We start from the raw sequence: 16,381 nt of genomic DNA, 5'->3' as shown, positions 1-16,381 counted from the left end.
AACTCAGCACTCACGGTTACCTGAGCCACGCAGTGGGCAGGCATGGCAGAGGTAGCCCCAGCCTTTGCCGTAGCGGCAACAGCATTCCTCGTAGCTCAGCTGCTGGCCATTGAACGGAGAGGAGCACATTCCGTCCTCCCCTCTCTGCTGCCAACAGACGTCGCGAAGGTCGGTCACCCTGTCTGCGAAGCGGGGAGAGGAAAGGGTGGGGCAGCTTGAGGTTCGGTTCCGTTTGCGCACAATGATTTTCTTGTTTTTTTAAAAAAAGTATTTCTATATATATAATTTTTTAATTACATTTTCTGCTTTACAATTTAAAATACTCATTTAAACATCCTTAAAATATCAATTCTTCTCTTTCCATGGTTCATTTTGCACATCATTGATCCCTGCATATTTTACAAAACCTAAACCATTCAGTATTCCATTATTGCATCCATCAAAACCTATTTACACTGTTGAATTTATCTTAATGCTGCCAACGTTTTCAGATGTACACAGTTTCCCCCCATATATTCAATAAACGTTTTCCAATCTTCTTTAAAAGTATGTTCTTCTTGTTCTCTTGTTCTCTATGTTAAATCTGCGAGCTTTCCATGTTCTGTAGATTTCTGACTGCTGTTTTAGCAGGTGCTAGTTTTACTTTGATTTGATCCTAATGCTCTTTAACATTGTTTTTTTAAAAATTTTATTGTCAGTGTTGTGTTTTATGGGTTTTTCTGTTTTTGTTTTTTAATCACATTGACCAAAGAACTTTTTGTTACTAGATGGGTATAAAAATGCTGTAAATAAATAGGGCTCACCCGCTTGTGTCTCTGGGAGCTGGCACTCCTTGCCACTGGGGTCCAAGGTCAAGGGAGGCGGGCATTCGCAGGAGAATGAGCCGATGGTGTTGGTGCAGTGCCCAAGTTTGCAGACCCTGGGGTCCTGGCACTCATCCAGATCTGCAGGCGACAACCAGGGAGCCAGCTGCTCACTCCTGCATGGGTCCCTTTATGCATGTCCCTGCTCCCAAGCCTATTCTGAACCCTACAGCCCACAAGCCCCAATTGCTTGGTATTATTGTTATCTTCCAGCCTTCTGTTGCTACTGAGGTTTTGCCCTGTGAGAGGTCTTATTTCCAGGCTCAAACTGGCAAAGCCGACTTCTTAACAAGGCGGCCTTTGAAATGAATTCCTTCTGCATAAGAAGAGCCTGCTGGATCAGAATTGCTCATCTGGTTCATCATCCTGTGCTCACAGTGGTCAATCCGGTGCTTGTAAGAAACCCACAAGCAGGTCCTAAGCACAAGAGCCCACTCCTCCCCTGAGGTTTCCAGCAACTGGTATTCAAAAGCATTGCTGCCTCCACTATGGAGGCAGAGAGACTGTGAAGGCCATCGATAGCCTATTTGTTTGTCCAAATACACTTTTAAATCCACCCAAGTTGGTGGCTGGTACCTGCCTCTCCTGTGGGAGTGAGTTCCATAGTTTAACTATGTGCTGCATCAAGAAGGGCTTTCTTTGGTCTGTCCTGAATCTTCCAACATTCAGCTTTTTGTAGGCTGTCTGCAACTTCTAGTGTTGTAAGCCAGGTTTGGGGGGGGGGACTTTCCTCTATCCACTTTATATCTTTGCCATGCATAATTTTATAAAAGTCTAACATGTCACCTCTTAATTCATCTTTTCTCCAAGAACCCCCAAACACTGCGTCCTGGGGCTTTCATAAGAGCATGCGGCAGTTAGTAACCAGCCTCAAACCTTCCAGCTCAGAGGTCCACTGGGCAAACCAAGCGTGTGCTTTTCAAGAAGCGAAGGGGCAGGACTCACCAACTTCACTGGCTGGTATGCACTTCTTACGGTTGGAGTCATAGGTGGTGGATGCAGGGCAGGAGCAGTGGAAGCTCCCGCGCGTGTTCTCACAACGCCCGTTGACACAGTTCGACTCGTCCAAACACTCATCCACATCTAGGAGAGAGACAGGATTGGAATTCAGGTCTTGCAGTTTCTGTATTCCACAAACACTACTCCCTGCCAGTGAAAGGTGGAGTTGCCAACCTGTGTTCCTTCATATATACACACACACACACACACACACACACACACACGGGAACAAACTCCGCAAAACTGGAAAAATTGCTGTTCTCTCCCATGTTCATTTTTGGAGGAAGAAACAGAATGGCAGTGCAGTTTCTGTGGGCGCAGATCATCCTACTTAGTGCTACTTTCCCCCTCTCCTCTCTAAAAAGTTGACATAGGCAGGATATTTTGAGCGGTCAAGGCCTACTGTCACGCCTTTTTAGCTTCCACACGCCCTTCACTACAAACCTTCACCAAATGACACGCTGCTTTCACAACGTGTTGCTTGTTTTCCGACAGGTTTTTAAAAGCCGAGCTAGAAACAGTCCGATCCGAATAACGTTATAGTACTAGCCATTGGCCACGCCAAATCCAAATCAAAAATGAATGCGAGCGAAAGGGGTGCCTTGCTAGAAACAGTTACTTGCCTTTTAAAACAAAACACAATGTTTCTTAAAAAGGTGTAGCGGCACAAATCTAAATATTGCTGTCTTTAAAAAAAAAATGAAAGCACACCTGCTAAAGTTGCACGCTTACCTGCCTATCATTAATTAATTAATTTATGTCAAAAATACTACAATGAAATATAACCATTAACAAAACCAGGAACCAAAGCACAGACTGAGATAAGATAGACCAGGGGTCTGATTCAGTATAAGGCATGAGCATAGCTGGGGGGGGGGCAGCTGCCCACCTCTAGATCAAGTGTAAAGCAATAGAAATACTTGGGGTTTTTTTAGGGTTTTTTTTAAAAGATTTTAAAAAGATCTTTATTTCGATTCTTTAAAACATTGCAAAAAAATAGCAAAAGCAAAGGATTTACAAAATATAAAGGAATGAAAGAAGATATAGAGAATTCCAAGAATAAACATAAAAATAAATACTGAAAGTAAAAATTCATCCAAACTCAAAGAATATATATAAGGTGTGTGTGTGTGTGTGTGTGTGTGTGTGTATATATATATATATATATATATATATGGTTTAAATCAAGATAAGATCAGAAAGCAAAAAAAAAATTCCAAAAGGAAAAAAAATAAGAATATTTTTTTTTAAATAGAAATAGAAATACTTAACTAACTGACCAATCACGTCACTTCTCCCCCCCCCCCCATTCAAAAGTCCCGGCACTCCCCCAACAAAAATCCTGGATATGCCCATGGTATAAGGTGCTTTTATGCTTTGGGTGATAGGTTGTCACCCACAGGACACACACACACACAAAATAGACTAGAATTGCCATATTTCCAAAAGTGAAAATCCAGATACTGTACAGTTGTTGAGGGGTTCAGGGGGGACCCCCAAAAGAGGCCCAGATTGAGCTTTCTGGAGACGTGGGGACTCAGCTGCGCCCAGACACGTTTCCTCTGCTCCCCGGTAAGCTCTATTAAGAGCCCCGAGAGCGAGCAGAGTTGAGACGTGGGTGCCTGTGAGTCGATTCGCAACCTTCGCTGCGTGGAGCTCCGAGCCGACAGCCTGTTGAGCGGTGGATTCTTTCCAAAGTTAAAAAGATTTGAAGACATTGGATACCGTGAGTAAAAGAATTAAAATAAAAAAATATGAAATTACATCACGGAAAGGGCTTAAAATAAAGGAAGTCGGTCCTTTTCCGCTGTGTTAAAAGTGAAAGTAAGACAAGCGACTACAGCCAGAAACAGATTTTATAAAAATAAATCTTTTAAACCTAGACCTGGAGGATTTCCCCCAAAGACAGGGCAAGGGGGAGAAAAGATTTTTTGTAAAAAATAGCCCTGAAAATATAGAAAATCAGACTGCCTACCGACACATTCCAAGAGGTTTGCATCATAGTAGAAGCCTTGCTTGCAGTAACATTCGTAGCCAGGCTGGGTGTTGACACACTTCCCTTCTTTGCAGATCTCCTCCCCAAATAAGGCGCATTCATCAATGTCTACAACGAAAAGGGAGGAGAGGCTGTTAATCCGAGGAAACCACACCCACCCAGCAAATCAAGGCATCATTCCTGTGGGGCTCAAATGCAACCTTCCTCAGCGCATGTGCTAACGGTGGCTGCGGGGAGTTATAGCTTAAAACCTCCGGAGGGCGCCAGGTTGGGGAAGGGCGTGCTCCAAATGAAACCTTAAAACTCTCCTTATCGTTAGGAGAATTTGCGTTTCGTCAGAGCCAGCCCTCCCGTGAGGCGAGCGGAAGCAGCTGCCTCGGGCGGCACACACGTTATAAAATGCAAAGGAAAGTCGTAGACATCCAGATCATCACCATTTCAGTAAATGTGAAGGTATATAACCATTTAGGCAGCATCTGACAGGTGTAATTCTGAATATCCCAAAGTTTGAGCTGGATGGTCGTGGAGAGAAAGTTTCACTATTTTTGATTGATTGATTGATTGATTTTTTAAAAATGTGTTGGTTGGTTGTATGTTTGTTTTTATAATGTGATTCAGACTTGGACACCAGCCAGGAAATGCTGTTATGGAGCAATCAGCAAATATAAATTTTGCAGCTGTTGCGGTCAGGAGAGCAAAGTATCTATGAGGACACAGTAATGTCAAAGCAGACAGCGCAATTTGAGGTCTGCTCAGAAGTAAGTCCCACTGTTTCAGTGGCATTTACTCAGAGGTGACTATGGGATTGCAGCTTGCCTATGTTATACAGAGGGAAGACAAACATGAAACTATGTTCCTAATACTGTACAGTGGAAACCATTTACTGAATATTGGGTGAGCAGGGCAGATACATTGAAGGGGGATGGGGATGAATGTCTAACCTGTGGACCTCATTAGATCTGAATTTGGCCCACAAAGCCATATTGGGCAAACCATGCCCAATATCAGGCCCAGAGATCTGTGATCTCTTTATGCTGGAGAGAAAGGTTTGGAAGAGATCCTTACTCTTTCGTAACAGTTAGCAAAGTGTTGATAGCTACCAAGCCCATTAAAACTTACGATTTTACATCTACCCTCATCCACCTTTGAACAAACATTCCCCACAGAAATACTCAGGCTAGGAATATATTTCAGACACGTAAGCTTTGCAAATGAGTGAAGATTTTACTCACAGAGTTTAGGAAGTTACAAGTCTCCATCCGTTAGCAGTAAAATAAAGAAGAAAAAGGTTCCAAATGACTTAAAAAGAAATAATTTGGTTTCCTTACAAAAAAAAAAACCATGCAGAAGATGCAGGCTGTAAAAATCTCTTAAAGAGATTTTTCATTCATGTGTTTTTTTTCTTCAGCTGGGAGCCATGGAGTGGAGCCTGTGAGTGGAGCAACAGGAGGAACACACATCCCTTTGTTCATTTGGCTCCACTCCTGACACTCAAGAACCTTCCTTGCATCTTGACTCCACATCTCTCCACCCAGACAAGCAAGAGGCTTCCTCGGAGTCCAAGAAAACATTCCAGCCAGGCAAAAGCAGCTGAGGAGGGTGCCAAGGGGAGGGTGTGGTCTGGGGAGAATCCGGAAGGCCAGACAGAGGGAGCTGGAGGGTCACTTTTGGCCCTGAGCCTGAGTTGCCATGCCCCTGGGTTGAACAAATCTTTGGAGCAGAGACTCAAATCATCCCTGATCACGGGCTCTGCTGGCTGGGTCTGCTGGGAGCCGGAGTCACACAGCATCTGAGAGTCACAGGTATGGGCAAGGTGGGCCACCCGGCGAAAATAAAGACACACACACACACACACACACACACACACACACACACACACACACAGCATCTCTTTGTATGTCATGGCTCAAAAGACTCACCACGATGTGCTGGGATGCCATAGTTGAGGATAGTGTCATCCAGAATGAAGCCTTTGCCATCCGGACAGAGAGTGTGGAACTCAACTATGTGGAGTGAGGAGAAAGGAGGAGAGAGAGGGAGAGAGAGAGTAATAAATAACCATCAGCAACATTTCTTGCTTGGGAGGATTTATCCCTTGTTAGCAGTTTGAGGATTTTCTGCTATCCTAAGGAGGCCTATTTTTGCACCATTTCTCCTTCAACCACAGCACTGTCTGCTCCGAGAGGGAGGTGTCGGGCAGAGAAGAATTTTCTTTGACAATCAATTAGCACAAATATTCTTTATGTGAAGACAACTTTTTTTCTTTCATGACTTGGGCCTGGGTACTTAATCCATATGCACTTATGCTACGTGCCTACTGCATGGTTTTGTTTTCATTTTCACCTGCTGTTATAACTGCTGTGCTTTACAAAAGAAAGAAAAGGGGAAAACAGAGTCATTCCCAAGAGCTGCTGCTACCTGATGCTTTTCCCTGGAGATGTTGGGGGTCTTCTGCAGCTGAAGTGGATACCCCAACGCTGAGCTAAGGGAACCCTTCTTCCCTTAAAGCTGGTCTGCTGAGGAACAGTACAAGGAAACGGAGAAGTATAAAGGCGGCCTCATGCCAATTCTGGTCCATTTAGCTCAGTATTGTCTACACCAGGCATGGCCAAACTTGGCCCTCCAGCTCTTTTGGGATTACAATTCCCATCATCCTTGACTACTGGTCCTGTTAGCTAGGGATGATGGGAGTTGTAGTCCCAAAACAGCTGGAGGGCCAAGTTTGGCCATGCCTGGCCTACATTAACTGGCAGCAGCTCTCCAAACTTTCATAGTGGGAGTCTTTCGCAGACCTGCAAAGTCCTGCTCTACCACTGAGCTATGGTTCTTGCCCTGTATTCAAAGGTGACGACAGTCAACAGGAGGAGCTGTCACCATCACTTATCAAGATCTCTTTTTTAAAATATATTTTATTATTATTACAAAATCCATTTCATTAATACAACCATACATTTACACTCACAGAATGATAGAATCATAGAGTTGGAAGAGACCACAAGGGCCATCCAGTCCAACCCCCTGCCAAGCAGGAAACACCATCAAAGCATTCTTGACATATGCCTGTCGAGCAGCAGAAAACAACCTTTCTCCTTCCTCTATATGGCATCCTTTAATATATTTGAACATGGCTATCATATCACCCCTTAACCTTCTCTTCTCCAGGCTAAACATACCCAGCTCCCTAAGCCATTCCTCATAAGGCATTGTTTCCAGGCCTTTGACCATTTTGATTGCCCTCCTCTAGACATGTTCCACTTTGACTCATTTCTCACTTTCCCCTCTATACACCCACCACCACCATACCCACAACCCCTCACCTCTTTAACTTCCCTCCCACGCTATTTCAGTTTGCGATCGATCGGTTTCCGAACGCCGTGGATCTGGAAGTGCTTACATCCGGGTTCCGTGGCGCACGGATACGCAGAAGCAATCTGCGCAGCGTGCGCAGAAGCACTCTATCAGCGCTTCGTGCACGCGCAGAAGAGGCGCTCCGTTTACGGACTGCTCGGGGAGCGACCGGCTCCCTGGAACCAATTGTGTCTGTAAACCAAGGTACCACTGTACTTTAAGCATGAAAGCACTTCCCTTCTGAGCCATGTTTTACCATGTATTCTTCATAACATTTCCATTCATTTTTCGATTTTTGTTTTGATTGATTCCTTATTGCTGCCGTTAATTTGGCCATTCATAAATACTCATTTAATTTACAGATCCTTTCTTCCTTCGACGGAACCGTTTGATCTTTCAGCTTTGCAGCTATAGCTACCCTCGCTGCTGTGCTAGCATACAAAAAGACTTTTTTTCCCCCTTTTCTCTTTTATCAAGATCTCTTAACAAAACCACCCTCCATGCACCCGTCCCCGCAGACTTACTAGAATTGAGCACAGGGCAAGGGTAGATTTCGCAGTGGTCTCCCCAGCCTGCCCCAAGTGAGCAACAGCACTCCTGGCGGGTAATGTTGGTGGCGAGGACGCTGTCACAGAAGACGGTGTCATCAAAGTTCAGGTAGCATTCCTTTTTGTTGTGTGGCAGCTCTGTGGGGAAAGAGAGGGAGAGAAAAGTCGCTTGCTTCCCCACAAGAAAGAATCCTCGCCTCTTTCAGGCCTGCCGGCTTCTCACCCAGCATGACTGAGGCACTTGACTGCTCTCACCACCCCTCTCCCCACCCCTCTCATGTGCCACGCTCACCCTGGCAGCTCTGTTGGTTTTCAGAAGGAGCAAATCCATCATCACAGACGCACACGAAGGACCCCTCGGTGTTTTCGCAGGCCCCGTGCGGCTGGCAGAGGTCAAGGTCATTTGCACACTCGTCAACATCTGGGGAGGCAATGCCATGCTTGTTGGTGCTGCAGGCGCAAGTTGCTCAGGGACACAAAGAACCTGGACCCTCAGAAGTCAACTCTCTCCCCCCCCCCTTCGCCCCGTTCCAGGGCACAAGCCCACTGTTGGCAAGGTGTGTTAGGTAAGTATAATTATTTAATTCACACTGAATTGGAGAATGCCTATGTGTATTGCTGAAAGGGTTTTAACTGGAAGATTCCACTGAAGCAAAAGAAGAGCTCTCTAAGCACCTGGATGAGTTGGTAACTGTTGTTCTCTGTCACATGCCTGACTTAGATCACATGAAAGGGATAGGATTAAACTCTATGCACAAGTCAGGCTGTGAGTCTCCATTTTTGTGTGGGAGTGAGTCTTTCTCTGAAGGCCACAGGGAGAATAAAGGAGGTGTAAATGGGCCTCTACAAGAGTGAATACAGCTGTAGGGAAAATGGAGGCTGTAAAGAAAAAGAGAGAGAGAGAGAGAGAGAGAGAGAGAGAGAGAGCTTTGCTTCTAGGTCTGTTTATCTTTTATTTCTTATAAGATGCTGAGTGGGACATGCACAAGTTATTGCATGAAACTGTCTGGGTGTATCTTTGATGTTTTTGTTCTGTTTCGAAGAAAGCTCCACAAGTAAAGCTTGAATCAAACTTATGGGTCTAAACATTGTTTCATTCCAAAAGGAGTCAGGTTTTTTTTATGCATCCAGTTGCTTCAAGTTCTGCAGTATTAATATCTGCAATAAGGTGAACCGCATCACTCACCTTGGCACTTCCGACCACCCTCCAACTGGTAGCCAGCCCGGCACAGGCACTGGTAAGAGCCCAGGGTGTTCAGGCACTCGCCACCAACACAGGCTGCAGGGAAGTCGCACTCATTCAGGTCTGCAGGGACAGGAGGAAAAGAGAAGGTACATGCCTGGAAAACCCACCCTTTGTCCCAAGCCTAAGAGGTCGGCTGTGGTTCATCAGAATGAAAAGGAGCATGGTACCTGTTCAATGGCATTGTTCTCGTCTCTGTGTTAAGTATAATTGTTTAATTGACACTGAAATGGAGAATGCCTTTGTGTATTGCTGAAAAGGTTTGACATGGGGAAATTCCACTGGAGTGTACTAAGATCTCAGAGCACCTTGATGGGTTGATAACATATTTTACCCAGATGGGTTGATAACAGTTGTTATTCTCTGCTGGCTAACACAGGGAGTGTTTAACCTTATTATCACATGTGAGCTGTTGAATTGCAAATTTGCCATCTTGGAAAGGTGTAGTCTTTGTTCCCAGGCTCTGTGCGAGTAAATATATGTCAAAGAGTCTCCTGAAGGAAGAGAAAACACCTCCAGACAAAATGGAGGTAGAGAGAGAGAGAGAGAGAGAGAGAGAGAGAGAGAGAGAGAGAGAGAGAGAGAGAGAGAGACCTTTGCTTATAGGCCTGTTTGGAATTATCTTTTATTTCTAAGATGCTGAGCCTGTGCTGGACAGCACAAGATCTTGCCTGGAATTGTTTGCATGCATCTTTGAAGTTTTTGTCCTGTTCTGAAGAAAGTTGTGTGAGTAAAGTTTTAAAATAATGGGTCTGGACAATGTTTCATTCCAAAAGAAGTCAGCTTTTATGCATCTAGTCACTTCAAGCTGCGCAATATTAATATCTGCAATAATCTAGTACTACTTTTTGTGCTTGAGGGCTGAGCTGCAGGACTGAACATGCATTCTGGGCCTCAGCCCTCCTGGCCATTAGTGGGGAGTACAAACACACACACACACACACACACACACACACACACACAGAGAGAGAGAGAGAGACAGAGACAGAGACAGAGAGAGACAGAGAGACCCTTCCTAAGCAAACCTCTCCCCTCGTTCTCAGGGGTGGGGGGAGAAAGCCAAAGAATCCCATCTCTAACCTTCAGGAGCATGGTTCATTGTGTCTGAAAACAGAATGAGAGGAGGGTCTCAAGCCTGTGATGTAGGGAGGACGGCTTCAGCTCCTCAGGCACTCTGCACATGCTCAAAGGAGCTACTTCCTTATGCTCCTCCTCAGTGTCGCAGGTGGAATCCAAAACTAGTCCAATAATCCAAGCCAAAAACAAAATCCCAGGCCGCTCTCACCTTCACAGCGTGGCTCATCCTTCACGGCCTGGAAACCGACGGGGCACTGGCACTTGAAGGATCCCAAGGTGTTCACACAGGAACCGTAGGTACAGAGAGACCCATTCTCGCATTCGTTGATATCTGCACGGAGAGAAGCAAATCATCCCACCTCTGAGGCGTTTCCGCCTCGCTCAGCCTTCTCCCAGCCTTCCAGATGTTGTGGGACTACAACTCCCATCAGCCCAGTGTTCTTAGGAATGAAGGAAGTTGTAGTCCAACAATACATGGGAGTGCCAATGATTCCCCATCTCTGGCCTAGTCAAGATTGGAAGGAAGTCCTTCCCTGGACAGGAACATTGCTTTTATTACATTTTCCATCCCTCCCACCCTGCAGCCAAGGGAGGCAACGTGCTTCCCCTGCTTCTCCCTCCACCTTATTCTCACAACAGCCCTGTGAGGCTGGTTAGGCTGAGAATTAGTGACTGGCCCAAGGTTACAAACTGAGTTTGGCTGACAAGAGGTTCAGACTAGAGCTCTACGTTGTGAACCACCCTGTGATCCCTCTCCCCTCCTGCGGTTTCTAGCAGCTGGTATTCAGAAGCATTACTGCCTCTGACTGTGGCGAGAATAGCTGCTGTGGTTATTAGCCAGTGAAATTCTTGAATTTGTCCAATACTCTTTTAAAGCCATCCAAGCCGTTGGCCATCACTGTCTCCTGTGGAAGTGAATTCCACAGTCTGCGTGAAGACGGACTTTCTTTTATCTGTCCTGAACCTCCCAATGTTCAGCTTCATTAGACATCCATGAGAATTCCTGGGCTATTTAAAAAAGGGCGCTCCGTGAACAGATAATTAGGGTGGGACCCAAGACTCGTGCCACCAAATCAGCTTGGGTGACCATCTTGGCCTCCCCCCCTTCTCATTGGCTGTGCTGCTGTGACATCACAGACACCAGCCTGTACAGGTCCCCTCCCACCAGGAAGCTCCGTGCACCAGGGGTGGGGTGGGGAATTACCGAGACAGCTGTGGGAATCGGGTGCAGGGACAAATCCATCGTCACAGATGCAGAGGAAGGAGCCGTCGACATTCTTACACCGGCCATGCTTACAGAGCGCGCTTTCGGCGCATTCGTTCACATCTGTGGGAAGAGTAACTCAGTGAGCTTCACTCTTTGCGCCCTGAGCAACGGAAGGAGAGCTCTGCTGGAGGGGCATTGTGAGGACGGAATGGTGCTTATTTAGTCTGATTATTTATGTCTTTTATACACCACCTTTCTCCAGAAGACCAAAAGTGTCAGGGACCGTGCTGAGGAGGGCTACACTGAGGAGGGATGGTGGGAGCCCCCCCCCCCTCCCCCTGCTCCTGCTCAGGATCCTGAATCTCCCCAGAAGCAGTGGGACAGTATAGATTTGGAACAGTGGTTTGCAGAGGGACATAGTTCAGAAAACAAAGTTGGGAAGAACTGGGTGGTGAACAGCTAGGAGAAGAACTGCGAGAGAGAGTTAATAGACTGCCTTTTGCTGAAAAGTGTCCATCCGCTCAGCACAAGGTCAAGGAGAACAGATAAGGTGGCAGCACAGAAAGCACAGTGGTTGCGAGATCAGGTTGCAAGAGGCGGGAGTGACTGGGGGGAAGTGGGTGGAACCCTTAATTGGGAGCACCTTCATTCCTAGGAATGGATTCTTTGTTCTCTCGCTGTGAACATTAAAATCTCTAACTGGTAAGAGACTCCTTTTGCTTTGTTCTGCTTATCTACTGCCAAAGGGGGGGAGAAAGCCAAGTCCCTGAAGCCTGACAAAAAGGCAGTTTATAACACAAACGTCACTACAGTGGTACCTCTACTTACGAATTTAATGCCTTCCGAACACACATTTGTAAGTCGAAAAAAATTGTAAGTCGAATCCCATAGGAATGCATTGGGAGAAAAATTCGTAAGTCGAAGCAACCCTATCTAAAAATTCGTAAGTAGAAAAAATCCTATCTAAACCGCATCCAAGATGGCGGACGGAGCTCCATTTGCAAGTAGAAAACTTCGTAAGTAGAGTTATTTGTAAGTAGAGGTACCACTGTACTGTACACAGTATCTACGGCTGAGCGACAGATCGTCCAAAACCGGTTTCAAGCCCATATCACGATATCGGTTTCGGAACTTCTGACCTGGCAATCTATTGCACATTGTAATATGTGTGTGTGTGCTCTGCAAAAATCACAATGCAGGAAATAAAGAGGAAGCCAGCCCATGCCTCTACATAGCTCCATCCTTATTTCAGACATTGTGATATATCGATATATTGGGATGTTTAGCTGGTGGTATATATTGCCCAGGTATCGCCCAGCCCTATCCAACGTAAAAATCTAAAGCAGGCATCCCCAAACTTTGGCCCTCCAGATGTTTTGGACTACAATTCCCACCTTCCCTGACCATTGGTCCTGCTAGCTAGGGATCATGGGAGTTGTAGGCCAAAACATCTGGAGGGCCGCAGTTTGGGGATGCCTGATCTAAAGGATTATACAAATGCAATTATACAGATTCTCGTCATGGCAATAGCATCAAAAATAAAGCTGGGGGGAAATCAGCAGCGAGGTGTCCAAACCAGGGCTGGCCTGCCCGTGAGAAAAAGAGGCTGATCCCAGCAAAGCCTTAAGGCAGGGCTCAGGCCTCTCTTCTTACCTCCACACACACCATTTCGACCCCGGAAGCCTGGCTGGCAGGGGATGCATTTGTAGCTGCCGGGCCGGTTTTCACACTTCCCGTCAGGGCAAGTTCCGGGGTCAAGGCACTCATCAATATCTGGAAAGGAAACAAGGTTAGTTAGTTTGTGGATTGTTATTATTTCCAATTCATCCATGTAGCCCAAATAACAAAACAGAGCTTCATGAGACAAACCCATACCAAACTCAGGTTGGCATGAGAAGTTACATTCACAAACAGAAACAAAGATGCTGATTATCTTAGATGCTTGCCACAAAATGCTGTACGAGACAGGTAAGTCAAAAGGGGGAGAGCGAGAAGTGTGGCGCAGGCGACTTACAAGAGATACAGAATAAACCCCTAGCTGGAACCATCCGAGGCACAAGGAGTACCAAGGCTGCATCGACACAGCTTTGAAAATGATTTTTTTAAAAAACCATTTTATAGCTCAAAGTGGAAAATTTCATTCAGTTCCGATTTCAGCTCTACAGCGCCATCTGGTGTCATAGTGTTACAACAAACAGTGGTACCTCTACTTACGAATTTAATGCGTTGCGAACGCACATTCGTAAGTAGAAAAAAATTGTAAGTCGAATCCCATAGGAATGCATTGGGAGAAAAAAATTCGTAAGTCGAAGCAACCCTATCTAAAAATTCGTAAGTAGAAAAAATCCTATCTAAACCACATCCAAGATGGCGGACAGAGCTCCATTCGTAAGTAGAAACATTCGTAAGTAGAGTTATTCGTAAGTAGAGGTACCACTGTAGTTATAACTTTCTTTCTTTTTTACTAATGTAGCTGAGTCCCAATACTGTAATAAAAAGCTGCATATTAAGTGAAGGAAAAAATTCAACCAATTAGATGGTACTTATCCCAAATTTCTTGAGAGGCTTGTGGAAGAGGCAAATTTATTTATTTATTTGGATTCCGTAAAATCCCTCCAAAAGAAGACAAAAGAGGTAACCTTTGTTTTTTCCTTTCAGAAAACAGGGGTACCAGGTAAGTTTTTTAGGTAATGCAATTTTCCATGCTAGTCCACCATAATGAGGTGGGAATGATGGTTGTAGCTAAAAATAAGATTGCAAGGAAAGAAGGGACCCCAGAGAGAAACTGGAAGTGGTGAGAAGATAAGAAATTAAGAGGGGAAGAAGAAGAAGAAGAAGAAGAAGAAGAAGAAGAAGAAGAAGAAGAAGAAGAAGAAGAAGAAGAAGAAGAAGAAGAAGAAGAAGAAGAAGAAGAAGAAGAAGAAGAAGAAGAACAACAACAACAACAACAACAACAACAACAACAACAACAACAACAACAACAACATTTATTATTTATACCCCACACATCTGGCTGGGTTTCTCCAGCCACTCTGGGCGGCTCCCAACAGAACACCAATAACAAAAATAAAAAAGCAACAACATCAGACATTAAAAACTTCCCTAAACAGGGCTGCCTTCAGACATCTTCTAAAAGTCAGGTAACTGTTTATTTCCTTGACATCTGAAGGAAGGGCGTTCCACAGGGCAGGCACCACCACTGAGAAGGCCCTCTGCCTGGTTCAACAAAGTGCATACTTTGGCCATGCAACTAAGATACAGTCTACACCAGTCCCACCAAATGGAAACCTACAGAAAGACTCTAAAATAATTCTGCATAATAAGTCAGTCTCCTCGGCCTTCTCATCCCTCTCTAAGGCTCCTCCTCTCCAGGGTCGTCCCCCCACAGTCTCAAGCTGCTAATCTCTGTCCTGCTCTTCTCATTTCTTTGTGCGTGCTCAGAGACCAGAGGGGAGGGAGCTGGTCGCAGCAGGAGGGGGAGACTCCCTGGACTCTTCTAGAGCCTGCCTCATCTCCGTTTCCCGTCCCCCCCTCCTCTCCTGCCTCTGTTTCTGGGCTGCTCTCTGCCACAGCGTTTTCCTGCTCACTTAACCCTGTTGCCTCTTCAGCTTCTGACTCCTCCTCCTCCCAGTCTGCTCCCTCTGACCTCTCCTCAGTGTCCCACCACCAATCCCCTGTCTCTGAGGCATTTTCCCCAGGGGTTCGCTGGGGGACAGACGGAAAGACGGACAGTTGGTGCCTCCCACGATTCCTCTGCATGCAGCCAGTAGATGACAGTTACGGTATCATCCCCCCTCCATTTTACTTTCCAGGACGAAACGCCGGCTCAAAATGCAACCTTACTTCTGCGGTGCTTGCCACCCCTACCCCCCCTCATAACCCCCCCCCTTGTACCTTCGCAGAGGGGCTGGCGGGAGGGCTTGAGCCGGTAGCCTGCATGGCACTCGCAATTGTAGCGTCCCGGGAAATTGATGCAGGAGCCTCCGTCCCCACAGACTTTGGGCTTGGCACATTCATCAATATCTGGAAGGGGAAGTGGGGGGGAAATGCCATGAGTGGGGCGGAGGGCAGAGGGCGGGCCCTGCAACCTCTCCCCATCCCCGGACCCACAGGTGTCTCACCCACGCAAGACCGCACCCCCTTGTGGACCTTCAGCTGGTAGCCACGGTTGCAGTGGCAGTTGTAGGAACCGCCGGTGTTCATGCAAACGCCCTTCCCACTGCCGCCGCAAGGATCCAGCTCGCACTCATTCACATCTGGGGAGAAGAGAGTGGGGGAGGGGGGAGAGAGAGAGGAAGGAAGGTGGAGGAAAGGTCATTGAGTGGTTTTCCCAAGCAGTAAACTTGTCGGGGAGTGGGGAAAGGGATGTGCATGCATTTGAGGAAAAATGCCCCTTACCTACACAATACCTGTGCTGGGGATGCCTGCGGTATCCTTGGTAACAATGGCAGGTGTAGCCGGGGCTTGCTGGGATGCACTCGCCGTGGCCACAAATGTTGCGTCTCAGTTTACAAACGTCCGTCTCTACAGGGTGCGGGGAGAGAGAGATACGGGAAAACAAATATGCTTTAAAACATGGGAGGCCCTTATCCTATCACCATCACCATGTTTATTTATACTTTCCACATTAACTCCCTACAAGTGGCTTACATTAAAAGAGACCTTAGAGGGGGGATAGCAGCTGGACCAGAACAAAGGTCAGCATCCTGTTTTCCGCCGTGGCCAACCAGATGCTTCAATGGGAGACACCCCCCCCCCCACTGAACTGTCACCCCACTGAATAAAAAAAAAGGTAAAGGACCTCTGGATGGTTAAGTCCAGTCAAAGGCGACTCTGGGGTTGTGGCGCTCATCTCACTTTCAGGCCGAGGGAGCCGGTGTTTGTCCACAGACAGCTCTCTGGGTCATGTGGCCAGCAGGACTAAACTGCTTCTGGCACAATTGGACACCGTGACGGAAGCCAGAGTGCACAGAAACGCTGTTGACTTTCCCACCACAGCAGTACCTATTTATCTAATTGCGCAGGTATGCTTTCGAACTGCTAGGTTGGCAGGAGCTGGGACAGAACGGGAGCTCACCCGGTTCGTGGAACTGAACTGCC

At 46.4% G+C, this 16,381-nt stretch overlaps 1 protein-coding gene across 1 annotated transcript in view; it reads right to left on the bottom strand.

Moving 5' to 3' along the window:
• LTBP3 (latent transforming growth factor beta binding protein 3) overlaps window positions 1-16,381 on the bottom strand; it is a 50,867-nt gene that overhangs the window by 2,840 nt on the left and 31,646 nt on the right. The window contains exons 12-25 of the mRNA XM_060269923.1: window positions 15,680-15,805; window positions 15,403-15,537; window positions 15,176-15,304; window positions 12,935-13,054; window positions 11,279-11,401; window positions 10,283-10,405; window positions 8,941-9,060; window positions 8,047-8,175; window positions 7,731-7,892; window positions 5,778-5,861; window positions 3,838-3,966; window positions 1,809-1,946; window positions 804-944; window positions 21-182 (exon numbers count right to left, since the gene is read on the bottom strand). Of these exons, the coding sequence (XP_060125906.1) occupies window positions 21-182; window positions 804-944; window positions 1,809-1,946; window positions 3,838-3,966; window positions 5,778-5,861; window positions 7,731-7,892; window positions 8,047-8,175; window positions 8,941-9,060; window positions 10,283-10,405; window positions 11,279-11,401; window positions 12,935-13,054; window positions 15,176-15,304; window positions 15,403-15,537; window positions 15,680-15,805 (1,821 nt within the window). The remainder of the gene's footprint in view (window positions 1-20; window positions 183-803; window positions 945-1,808; window positions 1,947-3,837; window positions 3,967-5,777; window positions 5,862-7,730; window positions 7,893-8,046; window positions 8,176-8,940; window positions 9,061-10,282; window positions 10,406-11,278; window positions 11,402-12,934; window positions 13,055-15,175; window positions 15,305-15,402; window positions 15,538-15,679; window positions 15,806-16,381) is intronic.

This window comes from Zootoca vivipara, chromosome 17, assembly GCF_963506605.1.
Source record: "Zootoca vivipara chromosome 17, rZooViv1.1, whole genome shotgun sequence".
In the NCBI taxonomy this organism is placed as follows: Eukaryota; Metazoa; Chordata; class Lepidosauria; order Squamata; family Lacertidae; genus Zootoca; species Zootoca vivipara.
Note: the sequence above shows the minus strand (reverse complement) of the source record. Positions and strands in the feature narration are given on the sequence as shown.